This window comes from Sus scrofa, chromosome 6, assembly GCF_000003025.6.
Source record: "Sus scrofa isolate TJ Tabasco breed Duroc chromosome 6, Sscrofa11.1, whole genome shotgun sequence".
NCBI classification, from domain to species: domain Eukaryota; kingdom Metazoa; phylum Chordata; class Mammalia; order Artiodactyla; family Suidae; genus Sus; species Sus scrofa.
The window spans coordinates 51,416,916-51,441,165 of record NC_010448.4 but is presented as its reverse complement, the minus strand read 5'-3'; the positions used below and the strand labels follow the sequence as shown (position 1 = coordinate 51,441,165).

Sequence of the window (24,250 nt, the reverse complement as noted above, 5' to 3'; positions counted from 1 at the left end):
CCCCCTGGGTAGGCTTGGCGGGCAGGGGCACGGAGGCCTCCTCGCTGGCGGTGGCGGGGGCAGGAGGGAGGGCCCCTGCGCTGTCGGGGCCTCGGCCACGGGGGCAGCTGCTGTCGGAGCCTCGCCACTCATGCCAAACTCGTTCACCCGCGTGGGGTCGACGCGGTAGATCCACCGTTGGTAGAGGTAGATGAAGAAGACCACATCTGGGGGTGGGGCGAGGGGGCAGGGTGAGGGGGCCGCCCAGCTCACCGTCGGCTGGGGGTGGGGTAGTCCTGCACAGAGGGGGCTGAGCCCTCGGCCGGAGCCCCCAGGCCCGGCCTGTGCCCGGCTCTGGAGGGAGAGGGCTGCGGCCAGCCCACCCCCACCCCCCCCCCGCCCCCCGCCTCACCGTCCCGCAGGCAGCCGATCCGGTACATAACAGGCATCTTGATGACAAAGGCAAACAGGTCATCGATGAAGGTGTTGAGGGCCTTGTAGGTGAGCATGCGCCAGGGCAGGTGGGCTACGGACTTGAGCTTGTAGTTGATGAAGAGCTGGGGTGTCATGGTGATGAAGCCTGTGGCATCGGCAAAGGGACAGCCGTGAGCAGAGTCAGCCTGTCTCGACCTTTCTGACTGTAGTTCCGGCCTCTCCCCACTCACTGCTCCAGCCACACTGGTCTCCTCGCTGTTCCAACGTCCCAGGCACTTCCTACCTCGGGGCCTTGGCACTTGCCATGCCCTGTCACCACATCTTTGCCTGGGGTTCCGTGGCATCCTTCAAACCTCAGCTTACTTTTTATTTTTTATTTTTATTTTTTTGTCTGCTGTCTTTTTAGGGCTGCACCTGGGGCATATGGAGGTTCCCAGGCTCGGGGTCTGATCAGAGCTACCGCCGCCAGCCTATACCACAGCCACAGCCGCGGCATGCCAAAACTGAGCCGCGTCTGCGACCTACACCACAGCCCACAGCAACGCCAGATCCTTAATCCACTGAACAAGGCCAGGGATCGAACCCGCATCCTCATGGCTCTTAGTTGGGTTCCTTAACCGCTGAGCCACGACGGGAACTCAGACCTCAGTTTACACATCGTCTCCTCGGAGGGGTCTCCCCGGCCACCTCCGTGCAGCCCTCGCTTTGGCCCCTTTGCAGCCTTGGGCACGTGCTGTAACTCACTTGTCTGCTTGTTTACTCTGTGGGTTCCCCTGAGGATGAGGACTGAAATGCCTTGCTTGGGGGTTCCCGGAAGCCCTCCCTGACCCCCAAACTGGACAGGGCACTCCCCTTTTGAGGCTCCCCACGTGACACCCCTGCCCACCCTGAGTGTCCCTGTCTGGGGACGAGGCTGTCTCCTGAGCGCCAGGAGGGCGGGGCCGGGCTGCCGTGATGACCGAGGAGGGCCCAGCAGCGTCCTAACTCGGGGAGCTGAGTGTGCGGGGCCGCTCACCAAAGGTCAGCAGGAAGCCGTAAAGCATGCTGAGCACCCAGGAGTACCAGCCCTTGTGCTCCAGGTAAAGGAGGCTGTAGACAGCGTAGCAGCCCAGGAGTGGGAAGAGGATCCAGGACAGGTACCGGAACGCCATCTGTGGGTGCAGGGCGGGGCTGGGACCTGGCTCCCTGCCCCATCCACCCATACCTGGTCTGGCAGGCCAGCCCAGGGGAGTTTCCAGGGGCCCTGGGAACCCTGGACTTGGCCAGGAAGTATATACGGCAGGCAAGGGACTAGAGGGTTCGACACAAACCATAGAGTTTGGCCTGTCGGCTCACAGGGAGACATCCTGCCCCCCCGCCCCCCGCACGGCCCAACCTCTGGTCCGCGGTGCCGGGAGACCCTCCCTGGGGCCCACTGTGGGGACACTCACATCGTCATACACTTTTGTCGAGGACTCAACGTATGTGGACTTGTCTTTGAAGGTTGGGCGGGGGAAGAGTCCTGCCACTTGTGCTCCCGGTCCAGCTGCGGTCAGGGAGGGAGGCCGTGGCCAGCTGCTGTGCTGGCTCCTGCCTCCTGCCCCCCACCCCCAGCCAGTTCCAGCCCCTGCCCTTCCCCACTGTTCCCAGTTCCCCTGCCCCACGTGTGACCCGAAAAATCCCCTGGTGCAAAAACCCCCTTGGTCCTGGGAGCGCGGCAGGCCCTGGGAATCCCCCGGGGGCCGGCTCCAGGGTCTGGCTGGGCCAGGCAGCCCCGCTCCCAACCCCGGCGGCTCCCGAGACGGCTTGGTGGCCTGGCCTTACCCGGACGTCCATGACCTTGGTGATCTTCCAGAGGTCGATGAGGACCCCGATGAAGACGCTGACCTGGACCACGAAGTTGGTCTCATTGTCCAGGATATAGAGGAGGACCACGAAAGACTGGAAGACGCCAAAGAAGACGGAGCGCACGGACAGGCCCTCCAGGGACTGCCGGCTGTTCCAGAACTGGATATCTGCTCGCGGGAGTTGGGGGGAAGCCGGGAGGTTGAGGCGCCTCCGAGTCACTCCTGCAGCCCCATCCTCCTCAGACCCCGGGCAGCGCCGGGTCTGCCCAGAGGGAAGGGGGCACACCGCTTCCCTCCCCAGGGAGCCACCGGAGTGCTAGGCAGGCAGGATCCCTGCAGCCCTCACATCAGACACCCCCACCAAGGGTGCCATTGTCACCTTGCTTGACTTGCAGTGATGGAGACAGTGACTGCTGCCATGTCTCGGGTGCTCACCACTCACTAAGTGCTAGGGGCCGAAGTGCTGGGTGCCCTAAGGCCACACAGTCTGACCTGGCAGTCTGCCCGCAAGCCGGGTCTGTATGACCCCAGACCCCAGCTGTCCACCCTGGTGCCGTGGCACCTCCCCTGGACGAGCGCACCTGGGACATGCACTCCAAGACGGCGTCTTCCAGCCCACCGTCTGGGTCCACCACCCCCTTTCCTCCAGGGCCCAGGTGAGCCCTCCGAGTGCTGGCCTCCTTGAGGCTAAATGGGGTTAAGAGCACCACAGGAGCCTGCCTGGCCTGCTGCCATAGCACAGTGCCTGCATCTCAGAGAGGCCAGGCCCGCAGTCACGCAGGGGCACATGGGGCACTGGCTGTGCACCCGGCTCCAATTCTGATTCCGGGGCTCCAGTATGCTCGGCAGGCTCATGCCGCCCCCATCAGACCATGAGACCCTGTGGAGATCTGCAGGGGACACTCACAGGACCATCCCCAGCCCTAACTGGGAAGGATGGGGCTGAAGACGGGGCTCTGATGGGGTGGGTGGGTGGATCCTTGTCCTGCCTCAGGTACGGGTGTAAAGCCGGCTCGCCCAGGGCCCACACCCTTGCTGTGTGACTCGGAGTAGGTAAGCACCTGTTCTGTGCCTTCATTTCTCATTAGGAAAAGAGGCACCCTGGGGGCCCAGGCACAGTGTGCACCGCAGCTAACAGAGCCCTCCCTATCGGGGTTGGCTCCACTTGACTATTCTGTTTTGGCGTTATAATTTTCCAGAAGGTAATTCAGTCTTGGCAGCGTCCTCTTATTGATGATAATAGTAATAATATTCACACCACGGCCACTTCCAGAGCATCAGGCTTCCTTCAGACTGGGGTTGTCTGGGGAAGGAAGAGGCCAGCAGGGCCTAGCATACGAAGTGGGCCATAAGCCTGGAGCTACACCCTGGCAGTGCCACCTGGGAGTTGTGAGACTGTGGGCCAGTAACGAACCTCTCTGAGCCTCTGCGTCCTCACTGTACACATGGGGGTAATGACCCTTCCTCCCAGGGCGGGGGCTGCAGGGACTCAATGTGCTCACTGAGGAGGGTCCTTGGAATAGTGCCTGGCGTGTGGCCAGGCCCCTCAAATGCTGGCCGTCACCATGTTGGCCTTTGGAACGGAGGGGCCCTCTGGGTACAGGGCTGTCACCGCCCTGCTCAGGTGGGCCCAGTCCATTCAACCCTGAGGGGTCTTCCCCAACAGGTGGCCTCCAGGCAGGGTGGCAGGAGCAGCTCTGGGGCTTCCCTGCTCCCAGCCTTGGAGTTCCCCGGCCCTGCTTCCTGGTGGTGCTGGCCCGGCTTCTGCCAGAACAGCAGGCCCAGCCCCTCCCCCAGCGCCACACCCGGAGGCTGGGAGTTTCTGGCTGGGACTTTGCGGCCAGTGCCCTCACCTGCTCCCTAGGCCTCAGCGTGGGGCTAAGAGGCCCCAGGTAGGAGGAGGGCTCAAGGGGAAGAGGGAGGGGCAGGCTGTCCCTGGTCCCCCACGGCCTCTCAGGACCAGGGTCCCACCCCTACCGTTCTTGAAGGCCAGGAACTCAAAGACGCTGTGGACGATGGACACGACGATGGTGAGCGCCAGCAGGTAGGGGTTGGTCTCCAGGAGGGCAACCTGGGGGTGGGGAGGATGGCTGTGAGCACCGGCCCACCCTCGAGCAGGGCGGACGATGCGGCGCCTCCATGAGCCACCCGTCTCACCCCCCGAAGAACCTGACATTCCCCACAGCCCTAACCTCTGGGGGCTGCCCAGAGGGGGAGAGTGCTGGCCAGGAGAGCAGGCCCCAGGCGGGCAGGTGGGCACAGAGGTGGGCAAGGGATGCATGGAGAGGGAGGGAGAGAGATGGAGAGAGAGAGGGGGGATGCGGGGCAGGGGAGGCAGCGCAACTGAGACGAAGGGACAGAAACCCAACACCAAAGCCAGTGCAGGCAAGCACGGCCACATCTCAGCATGATGGACACGGCCAAGACAAGGATGACAGGCAAGGACCCAGCGAGAGGGAGCAGAGACCTCGAGTCGGGGCTTAAAGTCGGGGCCTAAAGCAAGGCGGACAGGTCTGGACCCAGGAGGTCCTGGCCGGGCAAACAAAAAAGCCTCGGAGACAGGCCCCCCGGAGTCGGCTGGGGCCCAGGGCCGAGTGCCTGTTTCCCCACCCACCGCGGGGAGGTTGTGAAACTGGGCAGGGGAGCGAGGGCCAGAGGTCCCCAGGCCCGGCAGCCGGGCCACTTCCCCTTCCCTGGCTGCAGCCCCAGAAGGTGCTGGAGCCCCGCCCCCGCCTCACCTTCACTGAGTCCTGCTCCTCGTCTGACTGCTCGTATAGCTCATCACCCAAGAAGTTCCAGGGGGACTTGGTGCTCTGGGCGGCGTAGAGCTGCCAGCGCCAGAGTGAGAGCGGGCAGAAGGAGACGCGGAGCGGCAGGCTGGCCAGACTCTCATTGATGGGGTAGTAGTCCTTCTGCAGGTTCCAGTAGTCATTGAAGTAGATGATGGGGTAGTAGTCACCGCTCACCGCGTCAAACTTCACGTCTGCAGGCAAGCAGGACACGGATACCACTGAGCCCGGGCCGGAGGCCCCAGGCAGCCGTGGGGGTAGGGAGATCCCTCAGCTTCCGAGGCCTAAGGTGCCAAATCCAGATATCTGCAGGGACCTGATGCCCCCCCCCCAAACCCCTGACACAGACTGGAGGACAGGAACGTGCCGGGCGCTGACGGGCCGCCTGACCTCAGCGGAGAGGACAAGGTGGAAAGGTCTGGCTGAAGGGGACTGCCGAGCTCAGCCCCAGACCGCGGCTGCCCTGAGGGTGGCCATGTGTCAGCGTTGTGTAAGAGAAGTCAGAAATCTGGGTTTTTAAGTGATGCTGCCCCAATTTCCAAGATTGGCAACAGATACTTCTTTTTTTTTTTAGGTCTGCACCTGCAGCACATGGAAGTTCCCAGGCTACAGGTCAAATCCGAGCTGCAGCTGCCAGCCTACACCAGGCCACAGCAACGCCAGATCCTTAACCCACTGAGCCAGGCCAGGAATCAAACCTGCGTCCTTATGGACACTAGCCAGGTTCGTTACTGCTGAGCCATAATGGGAACTCCCAGATGTACGTTTTCTCAAAAAAAGCTCATGAGCTGGATGAGACTGGTTTTGGCACATGCTGGGGTCACCAGGGGCATGGCAGGGAGAGAAAGGAGAGTGGTTAGTGGGGCAGGGCGGGGGCATGGGAGGGGCTGGGATCTCAGGGCCAGGGGTCGGGGCCAGGCTCACACTGGTCCAGGGGCGGAGGCACGCTGCCCTTCACCCACGGCGTGTGGTCGTCCACGATGTTGATGGTGATGTTGGGGTGCCAGTGGGAGATCACCTCCACAGGCCCGTAGTCCTCGGCCCTCTGGGGAGAGACGGGGTGGTGGGGCCTCGGCTTCCTCCCGAGGACCCCTATCCCATTGCTACATGAGAGCAGCCACCACAGCGACCACTGGCCAAGGGCTCCCCTGGCCAGGCCCCACACCCGCCCTTAGAGACCCCCTGTCCTGGCTCCCCCAGGCACCTGACAGGGCAGAAGACCCAGGCTGGCCTATCTGGATGGGGAGACAGACCAGGCTGCAATGTGCAGGACCCCTCTGGCCCAGAATCATCTTTCGGAGAGAGGAGACCCCCCTCAAGTTACCAGCCCTGAATGAACCGGGAGCGTTCCTTCTGGGGCCATGTTATCGGGTGCCTACCCTGTGCCAGGTCGAGCCTGGCCTCTGGGGCCTGGCTCTTTGGGTGCAAATCCCGGCCCTGCTACTTCCAAGATGTGACATTTCAGGCAAGCCTCCTTGTGACAGGGCCCCCGCAAGAGGGCTGGCGAAGGGCTTCCACGTGGGCTCGTGTACAGTGCACAGGGCACCACTCTGTGCTGGATGCCAGCTGTGACCTGGGCTGGAGCCCTTGCCATTCCCTGGGAGGTAGCTCAGCCTCCTGACCCCATTTCCGAGGAGGGAAACAGCAGCTCTGAGAGGTGAAAGCCCCACACGGCTCAGTGGTGGCACCGGAAGAAAAGCCCTGGGGGCAGGCCGCCCAGGCCGCTGTAGGACCCGACGCTCTGTTGGTGTTTACCTTGATCATTTCTGGGTCAGCTTCTGTCTCTCCCGTCAACAGGTTCTTGGTTTTCTGAAACCGCCGGCGCTTGTATTTGTTGATCACTGTGGGAGGGGAGGCAGGGGAAGGGGCGCGTGAGGTGGGCCGAACTTGTGGAGCCCAGACCTCTGCCCACCAAAAGCGCTCACTGGCCTCCGGGCTGCCAGCCGACGGACGGCAGCAGAGAGCCTGCACTGCCTTCTCCAATCTCAGCCACTGCCTCCCGTCCTCACAGCGATATCAACGTCCACCCAGCTGTCCAGGCAGCCACCCGGAGTCCTCCGTCTCCAGAACTTGCTGCATCTGTTCCACCAGCGCGTCCTGGAGATGTCCCCTCCAGCACACGCCTCCAATCCGACCACACCTCCCATCTCCAGGGCCCCACCCCGGGCCAGCTGCGGCGTCCCCTCCTGGATGATCTTAGTCACCTCCTCACTGCCCCTGTGGCCACTCTTGCCCCTTAAGACCCCCTGTGCCAGAGAGTCTCTGAAACCAAGCATCTGATCAGGCATCCCGTTGCCTCAGAACTCCAGGCAGCTCCCGCCACCCGAGCAGGACCCCAGGTGCTCACCGTGGCCCCACGGAGCTCAGCCCCCACCCCCGCCCACTCCCTTCTCATACAGCCAAGCTCGGGCCTTCAGCCTAGCACGGATCCAGCCTGGCTGGACTCCTCCTGGTTGGCGCCTTCTCGCCCTCCCAGCCCCTGGTGAAATGCCCCTCCTTGCACAGGGCTTTCCAACCACTCCGCCGAGGCAGGCTGCCCAGGCCCACTCCCGGCCGTTCCCGTTTCCTTCACTACAGCTCAGCTCTACCTGCCCTCTGACTGACTTGTCTGTTGTCCCCTCAACCAGCCTGTGGACCCCAGAGGGGTCTGAGCCCTTTTTGGACCCTGCACAGGGCCAGGCCCACAGTGACGAACAGCAGAACAAGTGAATATAAACAGCGGGGCTGCGACGGTTGTGGAGAAGGCTGGAGCCAGCGATGTGACAAATAGTTTGGGGCAGTGAATCCCCGGCCAGGAATGGACCTCACTTCCTCTTGCAGAGCCCAGGCCAGCCACGGGCTCCCTGCCACCCGGCCTGCCCGCAACCTCGCCAAGACATACAGAGAGGAAGGGGCTGGAGCCTGTTTATGCCCGGCCCCTGCCTGCATCTGCCCTGGCCTGGGCAACTTTTCAGCTCCTCCTTACACTGGACACACTCCGTGTCTTCTCCATCCCACTCCCAGGGGCTAGAGGGAGTTGGGGAAATGGGAGAGGGAGCCAGCCAAGCACGGGGGCCCTGGGGTCACACCCTGGGGTCTCCATCACCTCCCCGGACCTCAGTCCCTCTGCCTGAAGAACAGGGATCAAGGCTTCACCCCTTCCTGGTGGCACCCGCTGGACGTGGCTCTCTGCTCCCCAGAGCCCAGCCAGGCGGTGTCCCACTCGCTTGTCACAGTCATGCAAAGCCCGGGGCCGGATCGCTCCTGCCCGCTCAGGACCAGGGGCTTCTGGATTCTATGGACAAGCTCACTTCTGGGAACTGACTTAGGGGTTCAGCGCAGGGCCAGCCGCTCTCACTGTTGCCACGAATATCATCCAGTCCTTTATCGGCATTAACACACTGGAGGCCTTGCCCCCAGGTCAGGGAGAGCAGTGAACCCCCAAGGGTGGGCTTCCTGGAGGATAAATCCCTGGGGACAGGCTCCGCTGTTTTCCACACCTGGAGGAGGCACCTGGAAGAGGCAGTCCAGGGAAGGGAGGAGCCGCGCCCCGCCAGCCCCAGAGAACCTGGAGCAGGAGGCTCGGCAGATCAGCCCTGGCTCAGGTGGAGAACTTTCTGCGACTTGGCGGCATCCAGCTGGGATAATGACATGAGATGGAACTGGCTTCTTCAGGGGGGAAGGAGCCTTCTTTTCTTGGAGTTAAAATTTCTAAAATCACACCAGCCAGGTTGGGGGGTCACCGGCCACGCGAGACCACTGAGCACTGACAACGTGGCTGCTGGAAAGCAGGAGGTGCTTGAGTGCACGACACGCTGGAAAATGGGAAACTCAGTGCAGGAAAAAGAAAAAAGAGTGTAAAACGTCTCGGCAGTTTTTATACTAATTTGAAAGTTGAAATGACATGTTGACCTCAATAAAATGATGACTAACATTAATCTTACAGCCTTTTTAAAAAATGCGGCCACTAGGAATTCCTTTTGTGCCACAGCAGAAACAAACCCGACTAGGAAACATAAGGTCGAGGGTTCGACCGCTGGCCTCTCCCAGTGGGTTAAGGATCCAGCTCCGGCTGTGAGCTGTGGTGCAGGTCGCAGACACGGCTTGGATCCTGCGTTGCTGTGGCTGTGGCCTAGGCCAGTAGCTGTATCTCCAATTTGACCCTTAGCCTGGGAACCTCCGTATGCCGCGGGTGTGACCCTAAAAAACAAACGAATATATATCTATGTATATATATAACATATAGCCACTAAAAAACTTAAATGACTTCTGCAGCAGGAAGGCCCTGGAGCTCTCTGGGCAGTGCTGCGCTAGAGTCCTGATCAGTGGCCTTTGGGGAGAGCGCTTTTCTGATCCCATGCTGGCTCTGTGCCCTGGAGTAGGCCGCTGGCGGCTCCATGGGCGCCTGTGTCCCTGCTCCCAGGGGGCCCCGCTGCGGGGCAAGCCTGGGTGAGCCCGCAGTTTCTCAGGTTCACAGGCTACAGATTCCATTTCGCAGACGGCACCAACAGCTGTCACACTGACCATGAGCACAACCTCGCCACACAGTGACAAGGCTCGTGCTCACCAAAGACAAAACCACAAAAGACGCGGGTGTGGGCAGATGTGGACTGGGGGCAACTGGGACGCAAGCGAGCAGCTGCCCACCTGGGTCACGCTTAAGGCAGCCTCCAAGGCCTCAGGCACAGACCCTCAGCGAATCCCATGTGCAGGGACCCCGCAGGCCACACCCCTCAGCCCGCCTCGGCCGCATCTTCGCTGGCTCAGGCAAGGGTGGCCGGTTGGCCAGAAGCGCCCGCAGGGCAGGGCTGCAGAAACACTTCTCCAGCACAGAGCTCAGCGCTCCCAAGGGACATGCCCTCATCCGTGCTGGGGACCAACACAGGGTCACCAACGTTTTGGTTCATCCAGTGTAGGTGGTAACAACAACATCTCATCTTCGGGATGTTTTTATACCAAAAGAAGTAGGAAAAGACCTCACCCACACCAAGTAAAGGACACCTGCTGCTGCGCCACATCAAACAGCTGCGGGGATTGTAACCAAGTCTACAGGTGCAGCAGAATCAAGGCAGAGGGGGCACATGAAAGTCACGTGAAGGGGACAGGGGCTTTCTGGGGAGGGGTCTGTCCTTCGGAGCTGCTGAAACGCAAGTGTGGAGAGAGATTCCCACGACTGCCCGTCAGGAGACAGGGGACGCAAGGACCGAAGACACAAAGGGCAAGTGAAGAAATGCCAACACTAATTAACCGCCTGCAAAAGGAGAAGTTGGACCCGAAAGGGAAAATCAGCTGCGTGCAGGATGTGCTTCAGTGCGGCTGAGAGGCACATACTCAGACCACCTGGATGCTGCTATCATCTAAGCAAAACGCCGTTCCTGACCTCAGACTCCCTCCTCAGCGTCGGAAGTCGAGAGAGAAGCCTGAAATGCCAAGAAACTGCACGACTGTCTAGTTACTGGGAGCCCTGGAGACTGAGTAGCAGAAACAGCTAAAGCAGGTGCCTGTGGGGAGTGGAAACCGGAGGAGACGGGGTGGACGTGAGACTGAAGAGTTTTGCTGTTGGTTGAATTCCTTGAATTTTAAACCATGTACTTGTAAAAAGAGACTTTTTAAAAAAATGTGTTTTTTGTCATTTTAGGTCCACACCCATAGCATATGGAGGTTCCCAGGCTACGGGTTGAATCCAGAGCTACAGCTGCCAGCCTACACCACAGCTCATAGCAACGCCAGAGGCTTAACCACTGAGCAGGGCCAGGGATTAAACCTGCATCCTCATGGATGCTAGTTAGATTTGTTTTCAATTGAGCCAAGACGGGAACTCTGATTAGAAGTTTTTTTAAAAGACGACGCCCTGGGCAGAAAGAACCTCCATTTCACTATGAGACCATGAAAAGAAGTCACACATGGCCCGCTCTGACCTGAGGTTTCTTGGGGCCACGGGCAGTTTGGCGGTTTGCTCGCCTGACTAGGATTCTCAGAGGGGCAGCCAGCACCCGGCGGGTGGCCAGCGAGAACGAGAACCGGGCCAGTCGGTGACCCGGCCCTCAGCAGCTTTCTTCATCAAAGGAGACACAGCTGAGAGGTTCGAGAGCGGCAACAGAGGCTCACAGCACAGCCACGCAGGACACATTCAAACCTGCAGTCTGGGAGCAGAACCCCCGGGCGGCCGCTATGCGGCAGCCACTCCAGGAGCAGCTGACACAGATGCAATCTCAGAGACCCCACTGGATGCAACCAATGGCAGAGGGCCTGCTGGTTTCTCTCCGTTCCTTCCGTTCAGCCATTGCTCACTGGCACTGCTCCTGAGCACCCGCTGTACTGGCCGCCCCATGCACCTGCCCACCCTCCCCTTCTGTGAACGCCGACGCCTCCCCCTCAGAAGCCCCCCTCCGCACCTGCTTCCTCTCCTGCCTGCCCACAGGTGGCCACAGAGGCATGTAGGGGACGCGGGGTTTGAGCCTGGCCGCCAAGCCCACCTCCCCAGGACGAGGGGGGACTTACTCCGAGACATGTGGACTGTGGCGAGCCGGCGGTACAGCGCCTTCTGCCGGGGGTCCGGGTGGAAGCCACTCTTGGTGAAGTAGACGTGGATGTAGATGGAGCCGTTCTGCTGGACACTCTGCAGGCGGGCGACGGGGACAAGGGAACAGTGAGGCCCCTCCCGGCACCCGCCCCCCGCCCCCAGGCCTCCTGTCCCCCCTTTCTGAGGGCTCAGGGAGGGCAGTGGAGCTGAGGGGTTAAGAGCCAGACACGAGTTAGACAAGAATTCTCAGTGCTAAGTCCCAGTGTTCACCCGCGGGACGGAGATGATCAGTACTGAGGGCACCGCAGGGCTGAGGGTCATCTGAGATGGCCAAGCAGGGTCACTCGCACACAGAGCAGGAGCTCAATGAGTGACCTTAATTCATTAAACAGCAAAACAGGAGTTCCTTTCTTGGCTCAGCAGAAACAATCCGACTAGTAGCCATGAGGAAGCAGGTTCAATCCCTGGCCCTGCTCAGTGGGTTAAGGATCCGGCGTTGCCGTGAGCCGTGGCGTAGGTCGCAGATGCGGCTCGGATCTGGCGTTGCTGTGGCTGTGATGTAGGCCAGCAGCTGCACCTTCAGTTCAACCCCTAGCCGGGGAACCTCCATATGCCCTGGCCTTGCTCAGTGGGTTGAGGATCTGGCGTGCTCCAATTTGAACTGTAGCCTGGGAACTTCCATATGCTGAGTGCGGCCCTAAAAAGACAACAACAACAACAATAATAATAAATAAAATAAAATAAACAGCAAAACAACAAAGGCCAGGTCTGGCTCTGGGCACTTCAAATGGTAACTGCCCAATCCAGTGAGTTGCCGTCCATACCGCGCACGTGAACCTGAGGTGGAGGTGACTAGGGCTCACACGGAGAGGCTACAAGCAGCAAGTAAGTGGATCCGAACCCAGTCTGTGGGCTCCCGGGCTCGTGGCTCTGCCTGTCACCTTTCTCACCCCCTGCCACCCCACACAGACAAGAAAACTGAAGCAGGCAGCCCCCTGCTGAGGTTCGAGGCCACCACGGAGCCTCTGTCTAAACTTTGTGGTGAGCTTGGCTTCACTCGGCCAGGCTGTGTCCTCACTTCGCTGCTTTGAAGGCCACCTGTGTGTTAACCATGTGTTTTATATTCTTTTTGGGGGGGGGGCGCACCCCCAGCATATGGAAGTTCCCAGGCTATGGTTCAAATTGGAACACGCCAGATCCACTAAGCGAGGCCAGGGATCGAACCTGCAACCTCACGCTTCCTAGTTGGATTCTTTTCTGCTGCGCCATGATGAGAAGTCCCTTTTTTTTAAAATGTGTTTTCTATTCTCTGTTGGTTTACCATTTGGCCCAGAAGAGCTGAGTCCTATAGATAATAAACAACTCGCTGGCCTTTGAACACTCCTTTTAAAGTGCAAACCAGCCAACTCCAAGTCCACAGCCCCAACCACCCCCTTTATCTGCCTCTCACACACACCAGGCTGCACTGAATCGCCCAGGGCAGGTACCAGACAACCAGGGATCACGCCTGCAGCCCAGAGGCCGCAAGCCCTCCAAGCTGGTCAGTCCTAAGCTGTTTCCCCACCGGGCCTGCCCTCCCTGTGGGACCCTCGATGAAGCCTTCGGCTAGACCTCCCCTTGCCACTTCTGCTCCTGATCAAACCTGGTACTTTCCCGTGTGGCCCTGTGTGGTGTGCTGGGTCCCCTCCTCTCAGGAAACATTAAGTGGTAAATTCTTCTTTCAAGGGCATTGGACTCCATCTCACTCAGTCACCTCCATACTTTAAAATCAGGTACAAATGAGACAGCACCCCCCCCCATCCGCCCAAAGCTGGGAAGGAGGGTTAGTCCTTGGGAGTGGCTCTCACTGCCTGGCTTACTGCCCCTGGCCTTCCAGGGATCTCAGGGAGGGGTCTAGGGGCTATGAGGTCTGAGTGGGAGCCACGCCTCAGCGCAGGTCATCCCATCTCCTCAGAAAGGCGGCATCCAGCCCTGCTTCCAGCTCCCCAAACAGGCCAAGACACAGCCAGGCAGTGCAGATATGCCTGCTCCTCCCCAGGAGGCCAAGGAGAGGACCTGATGGGAGGAATGAACAAGAGGGCAGCCCCAAAGAGATGTCAACTTTCACGGATTCATCAAATTAACTGATTTTTCTTTTTTTTTTTGCTTTTTAGGGCATATGGAGGTTCCCAGGCTAGGGGATAAACTGGAGCTGCAGCTGGTGGCCTACACCACAGCCACGGCAATGCAGGATCTACGACCTATGCCACAGCTCACGGCAACACCAGATCCTTAACCCACTGAGCAAGGCCAGAGATCGAACCCACATCCTCAGGGATCCTAGTCAGGTTCATTAATCGCTGAGCCAAGAAGAGAACTCACTGATTTTGCAACAGTCACTGACTCTGCCTCCAGTCCCGTGCTGGGCAGAGCTGAGGACCCAGTGGGGACCAAGGTGGTCCTGGCCTTCCCTTCCAAAGCTTCACAGTCCCACGGGGAAAACAGACCCATATCCAGGTAGTGACGGCCCCCCAGACCTGGGAGGGCTTGGGTGCAGGAGCCTGGCGGGGGGCACTGCCTGCACGTGGGTGTCAGGGAGAACTTTCTGGAGGAGGCAGGATTTGAACCTGGGGCTGCCATAGTCCAGAACCAGAAAGCCCGAGTTCAAATCTCTCACTAGCTGTATGACCTCAGGTGTTGCCTCTCTTATCAACCTACCCATCACAGGTTGCTCGGAGGTGCCCCCGGGTCAGCCTAGCCTGGTGCCCTGCACACAGTAAACAAGCACTTAAGCAACACTAACTACTACTTTCAAAGCAGGCTCCCCGACAGATGAGCGATGACTGGACACCACCCTCCCAAACCATTCCTAACCTCCACTGGTTTAGACCACAGATTTACCCAACCCTGAAAGTAGCAGGGAGGACCCTAGGCCCATTCCAACTCCGTCCACACGGAGACGTGGGGAGGACAAGGCCCAGAGACCTCAGGGAACTGCCTGTGGTCACACAGCATGTGAACTAAGTTTGGGGCCGGGCTTGGATCCTGCACTGCTGCAGGGCTGGGAGCTGGTTCGAGGCAAGGGCCTTAGTGCTGGCCGAGCAGCCATGGGGCCAGAACCCAGGCTCAGTCCCCACCTGTGGAATGTCGAGCTCGGCGAAGTGCTCGTAGCAGCCATCTGAGTTCTCGCCGCTAGTCCAGTCGCCATACACGAGGTCGTGCTGCTCCCAGAAGAGCGCCGACGTGGCATTGAAGTCTGTAAAGTGCTCGTGCTCTGAGATGTACACGTGCAGGTTCTGTTGGGAGGGAAGGGAGGGAGCTGAGGGCTGCCGGACGTCACGCGGCTAATCGCACAGCCAGAGGGCAGAGGAGCCAAAGGCTGCACTGGCATTGCTCAGGCCCCCGGCACGACTCCCGCTGCTCGGTAGAGGCCCGTGTAGGGGCCCAGGTCGCCCCTTCCTACTATCCACCTCCAATGCCGCCACTTCTACCGAGCCCGGCTTCACCGTGGCGCTCTCCCTGACGCTGGAGAACAGGATCCAGAACACGGCTCTCTGTGCTGACCTCAGTGGAAAACAATGTCCTGTCACTCAGGGCCAGGACATGGGCGCTACCAGGTGCCCTGGAGCCCAGACCACGCGGGCACCTACAAGGTCAAATTCTTTGACGAGGAGTCCTGCAGCCTCCCGAGGGAGGCGCAGACAAATACTGAGGACACTACCATCGTCCCACCTCTGTTCGGTCAGCGTGGACCATCGGGGCACTTGGCGTGGGCCCCGCGTCTCCACCGAGGTACCGGCTTTGCAGCCATTGGCCTAGTGACCGATTACCTGGCTTTCAGCAGGGAGTGGTGCGCCAGCTCTCCCGCTTCTTTCAATAAACAGTTACCAGCCACACCGGGGTGTGAAGAGCCAGGAAGACACTAATATGAATGATCGGAGAGGTAGTGGAGAGAAGAGTAGAATAAAATTGGCAAAATAAATTTTCGTTGTCCAGAGAGTTCCCGTCGTGGCTCAACGGTAACGATCCCAGCTAATATCCATGAGGATGCAGGTTTGATCCCTGGCCTCACTCAGTGGGTTAAGGATTGGTGTTGCCGTGAGCTGTGGTGTGGGCTGCAGTCGTGGCTCGGATCTCACGTTGCTGTGACTGTGGCGTAGATGGCCGGCAGGTGCAGCTCCGATTCGACCCCCAGCCTGGGAACTTCCATATGCCATAAAACAAGGAGAAAAAAAGAACAGCCAGTCTGCCAATTAGAACTTGGGGTAGGAAGGAAGGATCTGGAGCTCCGTGAATCAGCTTCTCTCAGCCTCTCATGGGCTCCTTGGCCAGGGCCGTAGGCTTACAGGCAAAACACAAAGTCGGGATGTGCAGGAGTGGAGTTCCCTGGTGGCACGGAGGTTGAGGATCCAGTGTTGTCACTGCATGGTGTGGGTTGGATCCCTGGCAAGGAATTCTGCGTGCTGCAGGTGGGCACCACTGCGCCCAAAAACAAAGGTGTGCAGGAGTGTCGGCTGGTTCCTGAGAACCCAGGGGAGCTGGGGGAGCCGGCCTCAGAACTGCCGCCTTTCTCAGGTCCCCGGGGCCACCTCTGTCCGGAGCCCTGAAGGCTCATTGATGAAGAAGAGCTGAGTGGTGATCAGCCTGCCGGCCAGAATTCCATGAAACCAGGAATCCCAGAGCTGCAGAGAACCGCAAAGGTGGGAGAGGCTGAGCTCACTGGGGTGTGAACACCTGTTGCGGGGACTCCCAGCCCGGGTGCCACCTGCCTGCAGGGGCGAGGGCGCGCTTCTCCCACCTCCTTCGCCCTTCCGGCCCCTCGCGCTCTCCCTCCAACTCCTCTTCTCACCCCCACCCCACACACCTCCCGTTGCGAGTGTTGAAGCCTGAACATCCTTTTGAAATACAACTTGTAAGGACTCTGTTGAGATAGTTTTTAAACGACGGAGTGACACCTCTGATGGCCCTCTTCCCCCAGAGGGAACCCCGCCATGAGACCAAAGAACTGACCTGCTGCTTTTGCGTGTCACTTGAGTCACTCCAGCTTCATGGGTGAAGATAACCCCAGAGTTTCTCAACCCTGGACCCATTACAGACCGGACAGCGAGCAGTCTGTCCCGACTGCCCAAGTCACCCCCACCCCCTCCCCCACCTCCTGGGCTTGGCCCCCCAGCCGGTGGTTACCATTAAAGTGTCTTTGGGGAACAGGTTGCGGCTGGCGACGCGTGGGGCTCCTCCGGGGCCCGCCTGGTCCTGAGGGGCTGGCCCTCTGCGGAACCAGCTGCTGATGGCCCAGATGATGAAGATCCTGCGGAGGCAAGCAGGGCAGGTGCTGGGTCTCCAGGCCTCTCCAACCCGAAGCTGCCTGACCTCCTGCTGGGGCCTGCCAGGTGCTGACCAAGGTGGGAGTGTCCCTGAGTAGGCAGCTGCGGGGCTATGGAGAAGACGCCCCAAAGGCCACGTCTGGGGAGAGACCTTGGATACCCCTGTGGGCAGTGTGGGCACCTGGCATGCCCTGGTCTCCACACGGACTGCTCTCCAGAGGCGGGTGGCCACAGGGCGGCTGGGACTTGGAGCCTTGAAACTCCAGAAGCAGGAAACCTAGAGCCCCCGTCCCACAGAGTCCCAAAGTGAGAGAACCCTAGGATCTGGAGTCCCAGCATTTTAGAGGCATAGACCTTAGAGAGAACAACATTTTAGAACTTCAAATTGGAGTTGTCACTGCTGTGGCGAGAATTTGATCCCTGATCCGAGAACTTCTACATGCCACAGGCATGGCCAAAAAACATAAAAATAAAAAACAAATAAATAGGAGTTGGGAGTTCCTGCCATGGCTCAGCAGTCACGAACCTGACTAGTGTCCATGAGGATGTGGGTTCGATCCTGGCCCCGCTCAGTGGGTTAAGGATCTGGCATTGCCATGAGCTGCAGTTTAGGTCACAGACTCAGCTTGGACCCTGAGTGGCTGTGGCTGTGGCATGGGCCTGTAGCTGCAGCTCTGGTTCAACCCTCAGCCTTAGAACTTCCATATGCTGCGGGAATGATCCTAAAAAGACCAAAAAAAAAAAAAAAAAAAAAAAGAGAGAGTTCTCTTGTGGCACAGCAAGTTGGGGATCCAGTGTTCTCACTGCTGTGGCTCAGGATGCTGCTGTGGCATGGGTTTGCTCCCTGGCCTGGGAACTTTCACATGATGCAAGTGTGGCCAAAAAACTTTTTAAAAATTAATATAGTAAGAATATACCAACACTGGCTTTATATATATAATTATATCGATAATTTATATTCTACATATATTTTCTCATATCTAACATACATACATGATATATGTAAACATACATCTTTTTTTCTTTTCTGGCTGACCTGGGGCATACGGAGTTCCCGGGCCAGGGATTAGATCCCCAGGGATCAGATCCGAGGTACAGTTTCCACCTACGCCACAGCTGTGGCAACACTAGACCCTTTAACCCACTGCACTGGGCCAGGGATCGAACCTGTGTCCTGGCGCTGCAGAGACGCCACTCATCCAGTTGTGCCACAGCAGGAGCGCCTTAAATATGTTTTAATGAACAAAATAAAAGCCCCACAATAAAACTGTACCAGATTGCTAGCTGTTTCCCAATACTCATTTTCCCCTTCCAGCTCAGAAAGAAAATTCCTAAATTTTAACTGGACCCCTTGGCTAACTGGAATAAAGACTACAATTCCAGGGAGTTCCTGCTGTGGCACAGTGGAAACAAATCCGAGTAGCATCCATGAGGATGTGGGTTCAATCCCTGGCCTCGCTCAGTGGGTTAAGGATCCAGCATTGCCATGAGCTGTGGTGTAGGTCACAGACGCAGCTCGGATCCTGCGTTGCTATGGCTGTGCTGTAGGCTGGCAGCTGTAGCTCTGATTGGACCTCTAGCCTGGGAACCTCCACATACCACAGGTGCAGGCCTAAAAAGCAGAAAAAAAAAAAAAAAAAAGACAATTCCATCCTTGCCTACAGCTCAGTGTGGACACATGGTGACGTCCCAGCCGGTAAACTGCAAAAACAGTGCGTTACGGTGGACTTTTGGGAAATGTCTTAAGGAGAAAGAACATCTCTCCCTTATTTCTTCTTCCTCCCTGGAACATGGACATGATGCCTGGATCCTGAGCAGCCATCTGAGGCCATGAGGGTAAGAGGCAAAACCCAGCAATGGTGGAACAAAGAGCAGGAAGGGCTCGGGGATGCAGAAGACCACAGAATCCTGGTCTGCCCAGGTCCAGATCGGTACATGGGAAACTTCTATAGTGTTAATTCAGGTCTCGCAGATACATGCAGCTCTGTAGTTATTAAAGGAGACAAGTACTTATTGATCACAGGGTAAAAAGCAATACATTTGATTCTTGAACAACAAAGGTTTGAACTGAGCAGGTCCACTTATACATGGATTTTTATTTATTTATTTATTTTTGTCTTTGAGCTACAATACAGCTCACAGCACGCTGGAATCTTAACCCACTGAGTGAGGCCAGGGATTGAAACTGCGTCCTCATGGATGCTAGTCAGGTTCCTTAACTACTGAGCCATGACAGGAACTCCTGGATTTTTTTTTCAAGAGTAAATACTACCATACTACACGATCCGTGCTTAGTTGAATCCATGGATATTGAACCACAGATATGGAGGAATCGCCAGTACAGAGGGTCAGCACCCCTGATCCCCACACTGTTCGAGGGTCAAGTGTCCAGTAGAGAAGTTAAGTGCTTGGCCTCTAAGCTGCAATATCTGGATTTGAAGCCCAGCTCTGCCACTTCCCAACATGTGACCTCTGGCAAGACTCTTCACCTCTGGGCCTCCATTTCCTCAACAATTGAAACAGGGATAAACTACCTATCCTGTAGGGTTGTGTACAGGCATTAAATGCACTGACACACAGAGACAGACAGACAGACAGACAGACAGACAGACACACACACACACACCACAAAAATCTAGAACGGAGCCTGGATCCAGCACTGCTACAGCTGAAGCATAGGTTGCAACTGTGGCTCAGATCGGATCCCAGGGCCAGGAACTCCATGGCGCGGCCCAAAAAGGAAAAAAAAAAGGATGGAGCCCAGTACACACTTAGCAACTGCTTTAGAAGTATTAACTATCATTGTTCTTTCGTTTTTGGCCCCACCTGCAACATACAGAAGTTCATGGGCTAGGGATCAAACCCCAGCTGCTGTGAGGAGCCAGGGATCAAACCCAAGTGCCCCAGACACAACGCCCAATCCCTAACACACTGTGCCCCAGTGAGAACTCCCTGTATTGTTATTCATCATAGGAAAGAGGCATAGAGAAAACTCTGAAATTGAAAAATACTACAAGGGGATTCTAGTGTGTGGGGGGGGTGACTCCCTGCTGAGCCCCGAACCATACCAAGGGCAGGATCAGGCACAGGGACTTGCCTCTGCCTGTAGAAGCCATGAAGCCCTAGGCTCCGGGGTCTCAGGGGCCATGGCCCAGCTGAGCATCTGCTGCCTCCCCGAGAGGTGCCTGACGGACACAGCTGGGAGGGTCTGGAACTGGCGATCTCTGGGGACCCCTCCACTTCCAAGAGGCCATCTTAGGAAACACGCCAAGAGAAAGGGTAGGAGCAAGGATACACAGACAGCTGTGCCCTGGCTTAGCACATGGCCTGCAGGTGGCCCACTCACTCTGGGCCTCTGGGACCCCAAGTGCTGGGTGAGGCAGACTGGCCGACTTCTCAGAGGATTCCAGATGCCCAGTCTGCTGAAGACCATCTGTGTGTGCCCACATACTCACATTCACACGACCCTCAGAGGGGCCACGGATGCCGCCCTGCATCCCTGAATCCCAGGTCAGGAGGCCCTGCCCTAGGAGCTGGGCCAAAGGGGGCTGGCCCTCACCTAATGCTTTTCAACTTACTGGAGTAAGAGCCAAAAAAAGACTTGAAATCCTCCCTCCCACCCCGAACAGGCATGCTACAGTCACAGAAAAATATTAAATACATGAAAAGACTTAGGGAAATCCTCCCTCCCACTCCATCCATTTAATCTGCCTAGTTCCTACCCCGCCCCCACTCCAGGTAACCACTGGGAGAGCCTGAGAATGAGCTGAAACCCACGGACTCTACCCTCAACCCCCCAAAAAGGCCATTCTCACGCACTCTGCTTGATGCTGCAGAGAGTTCACAGGCCTCGGAAAACAAACCCCGAATCCCACTTGAGAACTGCAGACGAGACGGTCTCCGAGCACCCCGCTGGCCTGATCGTTGGTGCTGCCTGGTTCTAAGGAAGGAAATTAGCCTACGCTGTGGCTGATGAAAACCGTCTCTCTAAGGGAAGCTCCCTTAAGTACTGATGTGGAAAGATTCCCGAGATACGCTGTGAATGAGAAAAATCAAGGTGCGGACTGTGTAAAAGAGGCTGCCTCTCAGGTGAAAGGGAAGGGAAAGATCCCGACCATCTAGTTCACAGCCGCTTGAGGCACGAGAGGAAGAAAGTGAGACACAGGAACCGTCTAAGTCCTTGATGCCCATGGGGGGCGGGGAGGGAATGGCCCGGGGAAGAGCAGGGAGGGGCACAAGGATGAAGAAACTCGGGGTGCACGTCAGGAATGACGCCCAAGTGTCCCAGCTCAACAGTGGGGAGTTTCTCTGGGGCCTGTGGACACTCCTGGGGGACTCCAGGGAGGAGGTTCTGTGGCCCCCCAGAATGTGACTGCGGCGGGGATGGTGGGCTGCCTGGGCTGTTTCGTTCAACCCTGAGCCTGTGCCAGTGCCCGCACCCCCGCCACAGACACGGATCCTCGTGGAATCCTTTCGATGACCTGTGAGCTAACTGCCAGGACTCCTCTGAAGTGGAAACTCAGGCACGAGGGGGTGATCACCTGACTGGGTGCCACGGCTCAGAGGTGGGGGGGCTGAGGTGTCACAGCAGGCCTGTGCTTACACGCTGGGGGATGCTACCTGCCCCCCAAAGCTCGGCAGCTGATCCCCTACCTGGACGAGCAAGCTGTCCCCGGCTCCTCTGGCTACAACAGCTCTGTCTGCGAGCATCCTCCAGGAAGCCCACCTAGGGTGGCCTGGGCGTGTGTTTACAGGATGGCCGCCGACACGCCGCCTCTTCATTACTGCCGCCTTCATACTGTTCAGTACTGTTTGAACTGTTTTCTTTTGTGGGTTTTTTTGTTTTTGTCTTTTTAGGGCCGCACCTGAGGCATATGGAGGTTCCCAGGCTAGGGGTCCGGCCTAAGCTGGAGCCACAGCAACGTGGGATCCGAGCCGCATCTGTGACCTACACCACAGCTCATGGCAATGCCGGATCCCTAACTAATTGAGCAAGGCCAGGGATCAAACCCATGTCCTCATGGATGCTAGTCGGGTTCGCTAACCACTGAGCCCCGACAGAACTCCTGAACTGTTTTCTTTTGTACGATAAGCACACGCCACCTATGAATCTACAGGAAAATCCAAGAACACAGGACAGAAGGGATGAGTAGTTGCCTCCCCCAAAGCGCAGTAACAGGACCCCTGCTTTTCAGCAGGGGCTCAGTTTCCCAGAATAAAGACAATTTCCAGGCTCCTGTGCATCTGGCCATGGCTGGGTCCACGGGGCCTCGCCAAGGAGATGACCGTTTCAAACAACTCTGCTGTGTATTTCCTTACGCCGGATAAAGGGAGGGAGGGGCTGCCTAACCGCATGGCCTGCTCTCTTGACCATTTTGCTCAAGCATCTCTCCAGAGAGGAAATGGCCATTGTGCAGATAGGTAAGCAAAGTCCTAGAGCAGAGAAGGGGGCTGTCATCAGGTCTAGACAGGCAGAGGCAGAAGCCAGTCCCAGGTACATGCCCCTACGCCCACCTGGCAGATCCCCCGGGCCTTAGTCAGCGGCCGGGCTTAAGAGGTGATGGAGGCTACGTGAGGTCAGAACTTAGGGTGGGCCCTGATGCAACACGACTGCTGTTCACACAGGAGAAGGAGATGAGGACACAGACACACACAAAGGAAAGACCACATGGCCACACAGGAAGCCGGCCATCCACGGGCCAGGGAGAGAGGCCCCAGAGGACACCCGGCAGGCCGACACCTCGGTCCCAGACTCCCAGCCTCAGAGTCATGGCGGAATGAAAAGGCCTCCTCCCTTCACAGCCATGATGGCCATCCTCAGAGATGCTGTGCTTTCCTCTCTATGCGTTTCTTATTTTGAATCTTTTTCGATGAACAAAACCAAAGCCGAATCTGCTCACCTGAACAGCACGCCTTTGATGACCTGCCAGGCGTTGGGTGCTGGCTGGGGGGGGGGTTCTGGGGCTGGGTCTCTGCCGGCGGGTCCCTCCCGATGCTGCCATTGCTGGTCACCTGCAGGGACAGAAGCCAGGGTGAGGAGGGAGGATGGAACCTAAGGACCGAGGCCATCACTGGCACCAGCGCGTGCCAGGACCCACCAAGGGCTGAGCACAGAGGGGGCGCCCGGCCCTGCCCGGGGGTCAGGGAGAGACCCTGGAGGAGGGGACGTCGGAGCTGAGATCTCAGTCACAGCAGCTTGGTGCACAGGAGGCAATGAGGGAAGCAGCAGGTGCCAGAGCAAAGGTCAGGAACACAGTCTAACTCCAAGGAAGGATCAGTGCTCCGTGGGGCCAGAGCCCAGGACGCAAGGAGGTGGCTACTGGAGACAATGCAGAAGGGGTCACACAGCAGCTGTCCAATTTTGCGAGGCTTGGATTTATCTGAAAGATCCTTCCCTGGGCAAATAGTTCTTGAGGCCCCCTGTGGGGGGGCCATCCTCCAGGGGCACTGGATCCAGCCGTCAAAACAGACATAGAAAAACACAACCAAAGTGTGTTAAGGATCCAGCATTGCCCTGAGCTGTGGTGCAGGTCACAGACGAGGCTCGAATCCCACGTGGCTGTGGCTGTGGCATAGGCCGGCAGCTGCAACTCCAATTCGACCCCTAGGCCAGGAACTTCCGTGTGCTGCAGGTGCGGCCCTAAAAGAGAAAAACACAACCAGAGCATGAGGAGCCACCCGGAGGTGTGTGAGATGTACACACAGCACAGGCTGCCCTGGGAGGCCAGATGTGTGAACATCTCCATTTGGCGGCCAGTGGCTCAGGAAGCCAAAGCCCTTGTCCAGGTCACTCAGGAAGGACAATGGTGGCAGGACGACAGGAGCTGGGGGTGGGGTGTGGGCAGTCCAGGGCGTCAAGGAGAACCGCCCAAAGAAAAAATCTTCACTCAGAAGCAGCAGCTCGGAAGCAGAGAATGTCTCAGTGTCAGGCTGGAAGGGCCCGAGGTGGGGAAATTCCCTCTGCCCCTCTCTGTGCACCTGCTGACTCCCTCGTCCTGCCCTCTTCCCTCCTACCAGCTGTCCCCTCACCCCTCAGCTCTTAAGAGGCAGGACCAGGATGGCCAGGAGCGCTGGTGAGTGGGAGCCCAGCCCAGCAGGGGGTGAGCAAGGAGCAGGGGCTCCATAAGCACCTGGGGAATCAACAAGTGCTCCCCGAACACCCAGGGCACCCAAACCCACCCGTTCCTGGGCCTCCTCAGCCCCCCACTGCCACCTCAGGCCCATGCCTCTGCAATGTCTTCTTCCGTTGGCTCCAGGTGCCCCGAGAGGAGGGACAGAGGCCTCCACAGCCAGATGCGGCTGCCACAAAGCTGAGGCCGGCATTTGTTAAACATGTCACTTCCATCTCCTTTACCAGGGAGAGCTCTTTCCTTTTGCCTCCCAGAGCGCAGGACAGCACTGTGATAAAGGGGGGCT

The 24,250-nt window shown here is 58.1% G+C and overlaps 1 protein-coding gene and 1 pseudogene across 1 annotated transcript in view; one reads left to right on the top strand and one right to left on the bottom strand.

The window, feature by feature from the left end:
- CLPTM1 (CLPTM1, transmembrane protein) overlaps positions 1-24,250 on the bottom strand; it is a 29,871-nt gene that overhangs the window by 479 nt on the left and 5,142 nt on the right. Inside the window, 16 exon segments of the mRNA XM_003127223.6 lie at positions 1-81; positions 84-206; positions 392-559; positions 1,430-1,565; positions 1,845-1,924; positions 1,927-1,939; positions 2,218-2,408; positions 4,218-4,311; positions 4,979-5,223; positions 5,954-6,074; positions 6,785-6,870; positions 11,510-11,627; positions 14,648-14,806; positions 16,695-16,818; positions 22,735-22,783; positions 22,786-22,846. Of these exon segments, the coding sequence (XP_003127271.4) occupies positions 1-81; positions 84-206; positions 392-559; positions 1,430-1,565; positions 1,845-1,924; positions 1,927-1,939; positions 2,218-2,408; positions 4,218-4,311; positions 4,979-5,223; positions 5,954-6,074; positions 6,785-6,870; positions 11,510-11,627; positions 14,648-14,806; positions 16,695-16,818; positions 22,735-22,783; positions 22,786-22,846 (1,849 nt within the window).
- Positions 14,812-15,600, top strand: LOC106509514 (annotated as a pseudogene).